Source organism: Carettochelys insculpta, chromosome 3 (genome assembly GCF_033958435.1).
Source record: "Carettochelys insculpta isolate YL-2023 chromosome 3, ASM3395843v1, whole genome shotgun sequence".
In the NCBI taxonomy this organism is placed as follows: Eukaryota; Metazoa; Chordata; order Testudines; family Carettochelyidae; genus Carettochelys; species Carettochelys insculpta.
Window position 1 is genome coordinate 112,419,119 of NC_134139.1, and position 12,285 is coordinate 112,431,403.

Here is a 12,285-nt window from a genome sequence, read left to right on the forward strand (position 1 = left end):
TTTATGGGTGCCACTTAAGTGGACTTCAGGAACAATGGGGTGGGGGCACTGGCAGACGTCTGCTGCTCCCAAACCCCACTAAATCGGGATCCGTAAAAATCAAGGGTTTACTATATTAACTGGCACTTGGCTCATCTTCCAGCCGCCCAGCCGGGGTCAGCAGAGCAGGGCTGGTGGCCGCAGGACTGGCTGCGTGGTCAGCAGTGGTGGCAGCAGAGTCGGCGGCTGGCTGCCAAACTTTTGCTGGCAGCAGTGTGGCCAGTGGCCCTGCTCCATTGATGAGCACATTTGATTTTCCAGAACCTGCCATTCCCTTGGGATGCCAGATAATAAAGCTTACGCTGTATTAGGAAAAAATATTTAGCCACAAGGATGGTCAGGTGCTGGAATACATTACCAGGAAAAATTGCGGGACCAGCCTTGGAGGTTTTAGAACAGGTTGCTCCAACACATCTCAGGGATGGTCCAACACAGCAGATCTCAAACCATGGACTGGACCCCATTTTAATATGGTTGCCAGGGTTGGCATTAAGACTTGGCTAGGGCCTCTCCTCCACACCCCATCTGTGGTGGTGGCGCTAAGGTTTTTAGCCCTGTTGGAGTGGCAGGGCTTGGGCAGGCTCAGGTAACAGTGCCCGCTCCCCGGCCAGGGTTGTGTAGTCATTTTTGTTGTCAGAAGGGGGTCACTTTGAGAACTACTGGTTTAGGGGGTTTACTTGGTCCTGCCACAGTACTGGGGAGAGAAGAAGGGGGATGGACTAGAAATGTAGATCTAGCTCCCCGTTTCTAAGATTCATTACCTTTTCTCTCTCTCTTCAGCTTCCCTCCACCTCTCTCTCTCTCCCCTCTTCTGTCCTTCAGTTTATCATCGCGTCCCCATCACATCTACTTACTGGTCATGTGCTTGAACTAACCACTGCCCAGGGAAACTTAAAAACATTATTTGATATGCATTGACTCTACACTCAGCCCTGCACAAGGCTGGGAATAAAGACATAGATTTCCCTTTGCAGAACTGAAATCTATTTCTTTATAAAAGCATATAAGCTATAGTCTAGAGTGGAAGTTAACAATTACAAAGGGGCAGCCCTACTTTCCATTCCTTTCTTTAACTTTTAAACAGAGCAACTCATTTGTGTACAGACAGGAGTGCTGCAGAATTTTTCTAGAGATGTTTAACCCATACTACTTAAATTCTTAAATACTTCTTAAAAAAATTGCTGTTGGCAGTATCTCAGTTAGCAATTCTAGGTTCCAGATTCAGCTGTGTTCTAGAACTGACAGGAGCAGGGGATAATCATGGAGGAACACAGAGAAAAGGAGCAGGTACATTCCAGGGGTTCTCAAACGTCATTACACCATGACCCCCTTGTGACAAACACAAAATGTTAGTCTCCACCAGAGGGATGAAAACTTGAGTCTACCACAGCCACACTGTTCCAGGTGAAGGGGGCCTGTTACCCGAACACTACCACCTTTGGGCTTTGGCTTCAGCCCCAGGCCCCAGTAAATCTAAACCTGTCCTGGCAATCCCACTAAAATGAGGTCATTGATGTATAGTGGGGGGAGGGATAGCCCAGTGATTTGCACATCGGCCTGCTAAACCCAGAGTTGTGAGCTCAGTCCTTGAGGGGGCCATTTATGGAGCCGGGGCAAATAGATTTTTTTGTTTTTAATCTGTCAGGGCTGGTGGTTGGTCCTGCCGAGAGGGCTGAGGACTGGACTCACTGACCTCCTGAGGCCCCTTCCAGCTCTATGAGATGTATATCTCCATATATTAGTATTAGAGCCACTTTGGGGTCTTAGCCCACAGTTTGCAAACAGCTGGTGTAGTCTATGGCAAGGGTTTTCAGACATTATTTCTTGCAACCAGGTTGAAGAAAATTGTTGATGCCCACAACCCAACATAATGATATCTCTTGATCAGAGTGCAGGGTCTGGGCTGGGGATGAGGGGTTTAGGGCTGCAGCAAGGTTATCTCCAGTGCAGCGGGGGCATAAATGAAGGCTTCTAGCTGTCCTGACATGGCAGATTGCTGTGCGCCCCAGAAGCAGCTGGTCCAGCTCCAAGACAGAGGCATGCACAAGTGTCTCTGCACACTCCACCACCACCTTGGGGCAGGGGCAGCACAGAGCCCCAGCGCCCCCCTGCTGACGAGCTGGACCTGCTGCTGGCTGCTTCCTGTACCTAGACCGGAAGTCTGGCCTGGCACCTCCGCTGGTCACTGTACAGCAAGGAGAATAAGTGCCTGACATTCTGCAGCCTGGTACTGGGTTGAGACCTACAGTTTGAAAATCACTGTTCTATAGCACTCTAAGAGGAGGCTGCAGGCTCTGATAGTCAGCACACTTTGCAAACCAGCAGATCTCTTCAACCCCCGTCAAGCATGATCCCTCTGCTGTGCATCTAGTAGTGGGAGAAGAGGGCACTCCGGACAGAGCAAGGAGCAAGTCAAGGAAGAGGGCTGGCTGGAGAAAAGGAGTTAGTCTGCAGCCTTGTATTGAGAACCAGCTCAAGTTTGGAATCAAGATAGCTAGGAGTGGCTGGGAAATGAAGGCCAGAGGCCATCTGTGGGATCTGGGAATGAGGTTGTCCGAGAAGCAGAACCATAAAACTAGTACACAACAGACAATCTCCTGGGACTGGGGGGGCAGGCGGGAGGGGAGAAAAGAGAGAGGAAGGAGAGAAGATTGCTTTGTATTCCCAGCAAAGCCTCCACCAACATTCAAGTTTTCACAAAATAGTATAAAGAAATGTTCTTGAATAAATTCCAAGCAAAACATTTACTCCTAATTTACTGGTAAAGTTAGTAAACACAGTTTAAGAGAAGATGATAAAATATTTAAAAAAAAAAAAGCATGAACAATTATTGAAAATCATCTTGGCTGCGTCTACGCTAGCCCCTTCCTTTTGGAAGGGGTGTACTAATGAGCGAATTGGGAAGATGCTAATGAGGCGCTACCATGAATATGCAGTACCTCATTAGCATAATGGTAGCTGCACGTGATTCACAAGCGCTGTCCTCTGAATTGCGTGCTGCCTGTGTAGACGGGGGACTTTCGAAAGGACCCCCTGGACTTTGAAAGCCCCTTCTTCCTATTTGGTTTTATGAATAAGGGGCCTTCGAAATCTGGTGGGTCCTTTCGAAAGGCCCCCATCTACACGCATGGTGCATGATTAGAAAGCGGCACTTTTGAATTGAGTGCAGCTGCCATTATGCTAATGAGGTGCTGCATATTCATGAAAGCCCCTCATTAGTGTCTTCCCAACTCACTCATTACCATGCCCCTTCCAAAAGGAATGGGATAGTGTAGACAAGGCCCTTGTAACCCCCTGGCCTCCAGTGAGACAGTGACCTATTGATGTTTGACTGGGTGTTAACAGACTGGCGCTGCGGGGCAGCTATCCACCCAAACAATCCCCTCGGGCTGTGCTTGCCTTCATTTTCCTTTGCACTTGAATTATAGTGTTTGGTCAATCCCTGAACGCCTGTGAAGCATTCTCCTGTGATCTCCAGCCCTGTCACTGGTTATTCACAAAACCATCAGGGGCACGGTATATCCCCAGCTTATCCAATTCAAGTCAGGATCAGCTCCTATGCAACATCCCAGCCCTGAGACAACATTTAAAATTAAAACAATTCTAAGCTCATCATCAAAGGCTACAATTTAGCAAATGAGGACAAGTGAGAACAGAAAGGCTATTTATAAAAACAAAATCCATACATCCATACTTTTTACGATTAGTTAACACTGACCGTCTAAAAACGGTCACTTCTTACATGAGCATCCTTTACGGTGCTCCCAATCAGGACAGGTTTGAATTGTCTTTTCATGAATGTACTTAAATAACAAACATAGGGCTCAATGGGTCATCTATTCCAGACCCCAGCAGTGAGGCAGAGGTAAGTATTATTCATCCCCTGACAGGTGTTAGTCAAACCTGTTCTTAAAAGCCTCCACAGATTCCACAGCCTGCCTAGCAGGGCAGTCCTTACCAAAGCACAGGATCAGAACCCCTCCCCTCTTGGCCCCACTCTGGCTTTTTGTCTATCCTTTATAGCCACTTAAAATCCATATTTTGTAGTCAGTGAACTTGTTGTACTGTTTATATTCACCAGTGAATTTGCCTGAAGTGTTTGCTCAATTTGCTCAGGTTTACAAAGGCCGGCATGTACCCACTTTCCATTGATGAAATGGGAGCCAATAAATTTGCACTGCTCATTTTCAGCAGTCACTGAGTTGGGGGGGAATTTGGCTGATGCCTCTCTCAGAATAATTCGTAAGTGGCTCAGGAAGCATTCCTACCATCTAGCAGGGTGTGAGGCTCCAGGTAGGGCTGTGCTGAGAGAACACAACACCTGCAAGGGTTTGTCTGCTTGTCATTAGCAAACCACTGTGAGAGACAGACCAGGATGGAGCGTTAGGGAGGCACAGCAGTCCTACAGTTCCAAGCTGCATCATGGGGACCGTCACCATGTCCCAGAATAATATTTGCTTTTCTTTTTAAACAACAGCTTTTCATCAGAAACTGTAAAACTTTAGTATCTTATTCTTTTTCATATGAACAATGTGAAAGGTTTGGCCCTTCACACAAACACATACAATCCAGATCAGAGAGAGCAGCAATTCTGTAAAAGGATTCCTGATTTCAAACAGATGCTCAACCGATCACTATGTTAAATGAAATTCTCCACCTCGGAACTTCATTGAAGTTGACCTGTAAGTGCTTTTTCGCAACATTAATACTAGTGTAAAATTTGTGAAGTTTCAAAATAAGTTCTCTCTAAAAGGCTATGAAATGTAGTTTTAAAACTTTGCATAATCACTGCAGTATGTATTCACATTTCTATTTATTCTGCTGGAATCAGAAAATTCCTTGCTTGGCCACTACCTGGAGTGCTGGAGGACAAAGGGAAAGATAGGCAGTAGGATTATTAGGCCTGGTCTACACCAGGAGATAAAGTCAAATTTAAGGCTCTATGGCTGATCTTATAAACTCTCCATCTACACCCCAGCGGCCAATTAGTTGATTCTAAGTGGCTGTAACGCTGACTTCTTTGCTTCTGACTTTCCAACCAAGTTATTTGAAAAATTGAATTTGCAGTGTTGGGAGAAAACAGTGTAGATTAACCTAGGTTAAAAGCAATTTTATTAGCCCTGGAAACTGTCTCTCAATGCCCCTGAAGGTGTCCTTTTCACATCATCGTTCCAGGTGAGCAGGAAGTAGGAAACAGGAAGCCCCAAGTTTAGAATTAATTTGTTTATGATCAGCATGGCAATCGCATGTAGCTACTTTACAGAGCTCCAGAATGGAGCATCAGGAGAACCAGGAACTCACTTCATCTTGTGGGCTAGCCCCCACCCCCATGCAGCATGTGGTGGCTTGGCTGTGGGGGCCATGCTTGTATCGGGGTAGGGCACTCATGCTGGAATCAGAGGCTGAGAAACTTCTTTTCTGCAAGTCACATTTGGGCAGAGGCAGCCCTCCTCCTTTACAGGAGTGGATGTGTGTGTGACAGACCAAGCAGCTAACAGGATGACCCCCTGCTGTCTATAACCTCAGCTGGCAGGTAACACCTCTGTCCCTGAACAAGGAGTGGGGAGAAGCCAGCCAGGTTTGAATCTGAAGAGGCAGCTGGAAGCTGTGGGGAGAGTTGGTAGGCAGCTAGCCTGTGCTGGAGTGCGGGGGTGGGGGCGGGCTAGACCCCAGATGAGAGCACCCCTTGGGCTCCTCTCCCCAGGATGGATTGGAATGACTGTCTCTGCCTGCTGTACTGACACCTCTGTACCACGCTGTGCCTCTGTCAACTAATAAAATCCCTCTCCTACCTGCTGAGTGAGAGTCACTTCTAGCTGCAGTTGGGTGCATTGCTTGGGGACTCCTAAACCCCATTACAGCACCAGGCAGTTGGGGGTCTATCCACTGCCCAACCACACCATGTGGCTAACCCCCACCCAACAAAAACAGGTGTCTGGAGCACTGTGCAGCATGTCCTGGCTTGCACGCAGTAAAGGCTTCAAAGGTTTCGGGGATGACTGTTGCCGGGGGAAGTCTCCCCAGCAGCAAAGATTTTTGGGTGCTGGCTAGGCTGGTGCCTGTACCATGCTAAAAGGAGCCTCAAGACCCCCTTGCTCCCCATGGTTCCATAGGATTTTTTGGGGGGGGGCGGCTGTGGCCAATGCAGAATTGGGGCCAAGCCCCACCCCCTAATTCCCAAACCATGTAGCTCGGGAAAGCTGCACATTATCTTTGATGTTGTGTTTGCGGCACAAACTGGTGTTCCTTCCTCAGGGGACCAGTGAGGTTCCTGTCAGCATGGCACAGTCAGGACAGGAAAGGCACCATTGCTTTTAACAGGCAGAATACTCCTTGATGGGGAACAAAAGGTGCACAGCCACACCGAACATGGGAAGAAAATGTACAGATGCTCTTTACCCAGGTAAACCAGTGAGGTTCCTGTTAGCTTGACACAGTCAGAACAGTGAAAGGGGACCAGTGATTTTCAACAGCGGGAGACTACCCACTAGAAAGCAAGGCACTGTGTCTTTCCTTCTCCTTCTGAGCGATGCTAACCTCTGGACACCAAGGCCCGCTGAGATTCCCCACTTTTCCTAATTTCCTTCTGAAATTTGGGCATTTGGCTTCAAAGGGAGGGGAATGAGGGCAATGCAGTCTGGGAAGATGACAGTGGATATTAACAGGGCACATTCGGTTAAAAGGGCTGTGATGCAGACAACTCAAACAATATCTCATTGAAGAAAGAGACTTCAGCAAAATGGTCACTTGTTTTGAGGGCAATGCAGTGCGGGAAGATGACATCACACACCCACAACCACTTGTGGGGAATTTTTTCCTTAATGCAACAGCAAAAAATACAGAATGCAACGGGGCTGAGGGAACTGTGAGATAGATTCCCACAATGCACTGCTGCAAAAGTAGAACTTGGGCAATTAGTGGGGAGACACTAAGTCAACTGTGGCCAGGTGTGGACAGTCAACCTCGACATTATACAATCCAGAGTTACAAATTTGACTGATAAATTTGCGCTTATTTTGTAGTGCAGACACACCCTTAGACAGCAACAAAGCCCGAGGACACCTTAATGCAAAGAGTAAGAGTCCTAGGAGTAAAAAAATATAATCAGAATGTTAGAAAAATAAAAAGGGTGAGTATTTAGATTCCTCAATGGGTGATGCACGTTCTCTGTAACATTCTTAAATCTCTGAAAATAGAAGGCACTCACCTCCCAGCTTTTAGTTGATGGCTCACTGAAGAAGTTGTCTATCATATCAAGCTCCTCCTTTTCCACCACTACAAAACCTTGCTCTTTGGCATCTTTCCCATACACTTCTGGTGACCACTGAACAAAAAACGTATACAGATGATCTACCCTGAGAAACAAAACAAGAGGAGACATGGTCTTCAGTTTTCCACAGAACTGCCACCAGTATGCCAGTGTCACTCAATGGCAAAGAATGAGCAATACAAGCTTTTGTCTACATATTTTTATGCTCAGACTAACACACTGCGCATCTGCTTACATCTGAGATTCTTAAACAATTTTAAAATTTCACCTCGTGGTGCTTTTGTGTCTTCCCACATCTCCATTTTGCACATGAGGAAGCTAGAGCTTAGAGAAGCTAAGTGACTTGGCTCAAGGTTACAGAAAAATTGTATATCAGAGTCAAGGACAGCATTTCCATCTCCTATTATTTATTTAGAGAACATATGGCCAGAAGGAAATAAATCATTATGATCACTCAGTGTGATTTCCTATATCTATTTAGCCCCACAGGTCTAAGAACCTTCACCCAACAATTCCCACATCAAACTCACTATTTGGGGCTGAGCTATAGCATGTTTTCTTTAGAAAGATTCAACAGCAACACTGTCCTTCCACCTTTTGCCCAAGTGGAAATGATCGGTTGTTGGTGCTTTTCTAAAATGAGTAGTATAACAGCAGCATTCCAGGGTAGGTAGACAGCAAGTTCTTCACCATCTCTCTTCGATATTTATTAAACACAGCTTAAAAATTATCAGGTATTAGCATATAAAAGTGAATAAGTTCTTTAGTGACCTATTTACACCAACAATGATTTTTCTGTGATAGTGCCAGGCATATTGCAGTTAGAACACATCCTTTCACTCATACTTTCCTGTCAAGAGGTGAACCACTTTTAATGGGCCTAAACACACTGATAAAAGTCAAAGCACCTATGAAGTTATAAATAATTGTACTACAAAGGAATATTTATGAGCAAGATAGTTTATCAGCATCCTTGACAGATAAAAACTAAAAAGGAAGGGCCCTTTTTATTTATTTATACCTAGGTATTTATCAGAGACTGCTACTACAATATCAAAAATAGTGTATGCTGTTGGAAAAAAAAAAATCTATCAATTTTTCTGGGAAAAATCTCAGGTTTTATTTTTGTGGACAGAAGGGTGGGGAAGAAATATTAAACAGATTAACAGCATTCAACTCAGTGTGTGGCGGAATTAAAACAGAATTCAAAACACAATGCCACTTTTGAATTTAAGAAAACAATATATTTCTAATCCCCAAATAAACAGCTTGCTATTGTAGACTTAATACTATTAGCTTATAAATATTTACTTTTAATAACTGCCCATACCATATATGCCGTGAATATACTCAAGTTTACCCTTTTCTTCTGTTTTTGGTTTTCTTAAAATGTAGTTACTTCCTCGTGTTCCTCTGAAACATTCTGATACAGACTTTTGTTTTCTTTCCATTTTAGTGTGCAAGATCTTTAAAACAGCATCTGCTAACAGCTTAAAATGTGTATGTGGTAGGCGTAAGATCCTTCAGTACATTCAGATGCATGTGCTTCAGAGCTTACGTTTATGCCTGTTTACTGTGCGCATCTCTAGATATATATATCCTTGCTTCAGGCAACTTTCCATAGACACACAGACTAACGTATTTTCATAATGCTGGTATTTCATGCATTGTGTTGTATTGTCCTAATAAAAGTTATTTTTATACAGCTGAACGATAAAAAAGTAGGCTGAAAAAAACTGGGTGATGGAGGGGAATAAAACTTTTTGTAAAACCTGAGGGGATTTTTGGTAAAAGAAAAAAATAAGAGGCTTACAGACAGGCTGCTTTGGTGAATAAGATACCAATGACATTACAGCAACTTATAAGAAGGTTTGGTAGAATCCTTATTGTGTGTGTGTGTGTACACACACACAGAGGTATTTTAAGGTTTTTTTAATTTTATTTTTATTATCTGAAATTTCATAGTTGCAGGATTGTCACTGAATGACAGAGATATTAAGATTAAAAATGTCAAAGCTTAATACACAAATTGTCTATAAATAGTAAACACCAAATAAGCAACATTGTTTATTTCCTTCTAAAATGTGACCAACTAAGGTAAGTTTACTACAAGCTGCAGTAAAACATATGTGGATGGCTTAGGTCTGCTGACTCAGTCTCATACAGCTCAGGCTGGAGGGCTATAAAATTGCAGTATAGACATTTGCATTCAGGGACCATCCTCCCTTGTGAAGTCACAGAGCCAAGCCCTGAGACCCTGTGAGGGGGAGGCTCCCAGAGCTCGGACTCCAGCCTGAACCTGAATTTCCACACTGCATTTTTATAATCCCACAGCCTGAGCCTGAGGCAGCTGACTAGGATCAGCCACAGATGTTTTACTGTATTGTAGACATTCCCTTAAGTCAGATTCTGCTGGGAGTTTCTCCATTGTAAATCCTGAGTAATTCCATTAAGCGCAATGGAATTACACTGGTCAGAAGGTGGTCCTTAAATCATCAACTCCCAAATTCCAGACAGATTAGTCCACAAATAGCACTTTGCCAGTGAGCTTTTTTTGTGTTTAACAAAAAAATTACATCAACAGAAAAGGGACACCAATACTTAGAGGCAAATGCTCTCCCGGATCTCAGCAACATCATGGGCCACCGGTTCACTTTGGACCCAGAGATTTGGCCACAACGCTGCACACCCCAATGAAGGTGGGGTTTTGTGGTTTTGCTACATCACGAACACTTCTGTTCTCTAACTACAGAGGAAGAACTAGCTTACTCCTCCCTTGTGTCCCTGTCAGCATATATACCAGTTACACAAATCCACATCCCACCGGAGACCTTTCTGTTTTTACTAAATTTAAGTTCTCATTCTCAAAAATTTTAGGCGACTATGGTAGCAAAGAAAAACAATCCAAATGCAAGACCTAACCTAGTGTAGTCTTCCAGCATCTGTGGACAACCTATAACAATAGCCCAGAGAGGTATACAATGCATGGGGTCACTTAAGTAGGGCATGTGTGGAGAGCAATTTAAATCTAAAGTTTAATGCCTATTTAAAATGTCCATTATTAACTATTTCATCACCATTGCAAAGCTATCCAGTTAATGTTCTTCTACAAAGCGGCTGGGTAACAGAAGTTTGACATGCAAAAAGGGGACGAGAAACAAAAGTTATGTGCAGTGCACAGGCCGAGCAAATCTGGGGACAATGAACAATAATCAGCTACAGGTGCTTATGAAAGGGTTATTCTGTATCTGAAGACTCCATTCTGCAAATCTGAAGCCACCTGCCTAACTCAAACACCAAACACAATTTGTATTTTTATAATCCCAACTGCCCGAGCCCAAGGCAGCTGACAGAGTCAGCCACAGATGTTTTACTGTAACGTGGACATTCTCTTAAGAGTCAGATTGTGCTAGTAGTTTCTCCATTGTAAATCCTGAATAAGTCCATGTAGCATCTAAAAATATCAAGCTGTGGAGAGAAGCTTGTGGCTGCCATAGTGATGGAGGAGATAAAGATTTTATTTCTAGCTGCAAGATTTTTCCCCCCCATGGATAACTTCAGCAGATTGGCTGAAGAAACAGGAATGTGATAAATGATGTGTACACTAAATAGATCAAAAAGTTTCTGCATTCCTTTGATCATGAGTTTTAATATTTCTAAAAGGGACAACAAAATGTCCAAGTTGCTGGCTTGGCCACGTCCACAGGATGCATGATGGAAGGATGCCAAAAGACGTCCTGTATGGTGAGCTAGCCTCTGGCAAAAGACCTCCCGGACGCCCCCAGTTGCGCTACAAAGATGTCTGCAAGAGAGACCTCAGAGAGGTAGACATCGAGCTGGACAACTGGGAAGAACTAGCAGACGACCACAGCACCTGGAGGCAGGGGTTACACAAGGGCCTTCAGAAGGGCGAGATGAGGATCAGACAGCTAGCAGAGGAGAAGCGAGCACACAGAAAGCACAGTAAGGACTTGCCAGACAGCCACCACATCTGCAAGAGATGCAGCAAGGACTGTCACTCTCATGTGGGTCTTCATAGTCACAGTAGACACTGTAAATGAAGTCCTCAATTGAAACTATAAAGGGCGCGATCCATAGTTTATGCAGGCTGAAGGATGCCTACTAAAAGGGACAACAAAATGTCCAAGTTGCTTACAGACTTGTTTTTTAGCCTCACCTGTGGAAAAGTCAGAGTTGAGCTAGACACATCTGAAACGCAATACTCTGATCCGAAGTCTGGGAAGCCAAATTTCTACTGACCCCTGTGAAGGGATTGATAGTCAAAGCTACTGTTTGTGAAAACATGTTTGAAAGTATTTGTTCAGGGAAAAAACAATACACATCAGTGAGACACAAATTCAAACATTGCAGACTCAATGCATATTGCATAATGTTATGTGACCACCTCAAAAACAAAGCCAGAGGAGGATGGACTGAGGGAAGCAGTGCTAGATTTCCCATCAATACCAATTTCTTAAAGCATTATTTTGTATATGTATGGAAAAAACTACTCTGTATGCTTACTGTAATGTCTGCTTATAAAACTGCATGGCTGGCATTTGATAAAATCCTATGTACATTTAATGTAAATTAGGTGAAGCCCTTGTACCTTGTAGGGTGTACTAGAAAGATTTCTATCACTGACCTACTTAAGAAGCAGGAAACTTATGAGAGGGATTCTCTCTCCCTCCTGCCCTTTTTTGGCTTATTATTTTGACTAAAGCCAGTTTTACTGACTAATTCAGTCATCTGCTTTTCTAATCCAGGTCCTTGTAGTGACAGTCAAATGCAAGAAAACAAGTGCAGTTGTTCAAAGAATGACTGTATGGAACAAAACTATGTCCTTTTTGAAGGAAACTGAAGAAGTGACGTACACAAAACATGTCACCTCTGTTTCAGTGCAACACTAGAAATGTCAAAATACAGGAATTCCTAGTTCTCGCTCTCTAACAATTGGGAAGTTGTCATCCATAACT

General features: G+C 44.0%; 1 protein-coding gene across 9 annotated transcripts in view; it reads right to left on the minus strand.

Annotated features, from left to right (window-relative positions):
* Positions 1-12,285, minus strand: part of NCOA7 (nuclear receptor coactivator 7) — a 164,866-nt gene that overhangs the window by 16,702 nt on the left and 135,879 nt on the right. For all 9 annotated transcript variants that reach the window (XM_074990611.1, XM_074990609.1, XM_074990612.1 and 6 more), the window contains one exon: positions 7,247-7,394. In XM_074990611.1, coding sequence (XP_074846712.1) covers positions 7,247-7,394 — 148 coding nt within the window. The remainder of the gene's footprint in view (positions 1-7,246; positions 7,395-12,285) is intronic.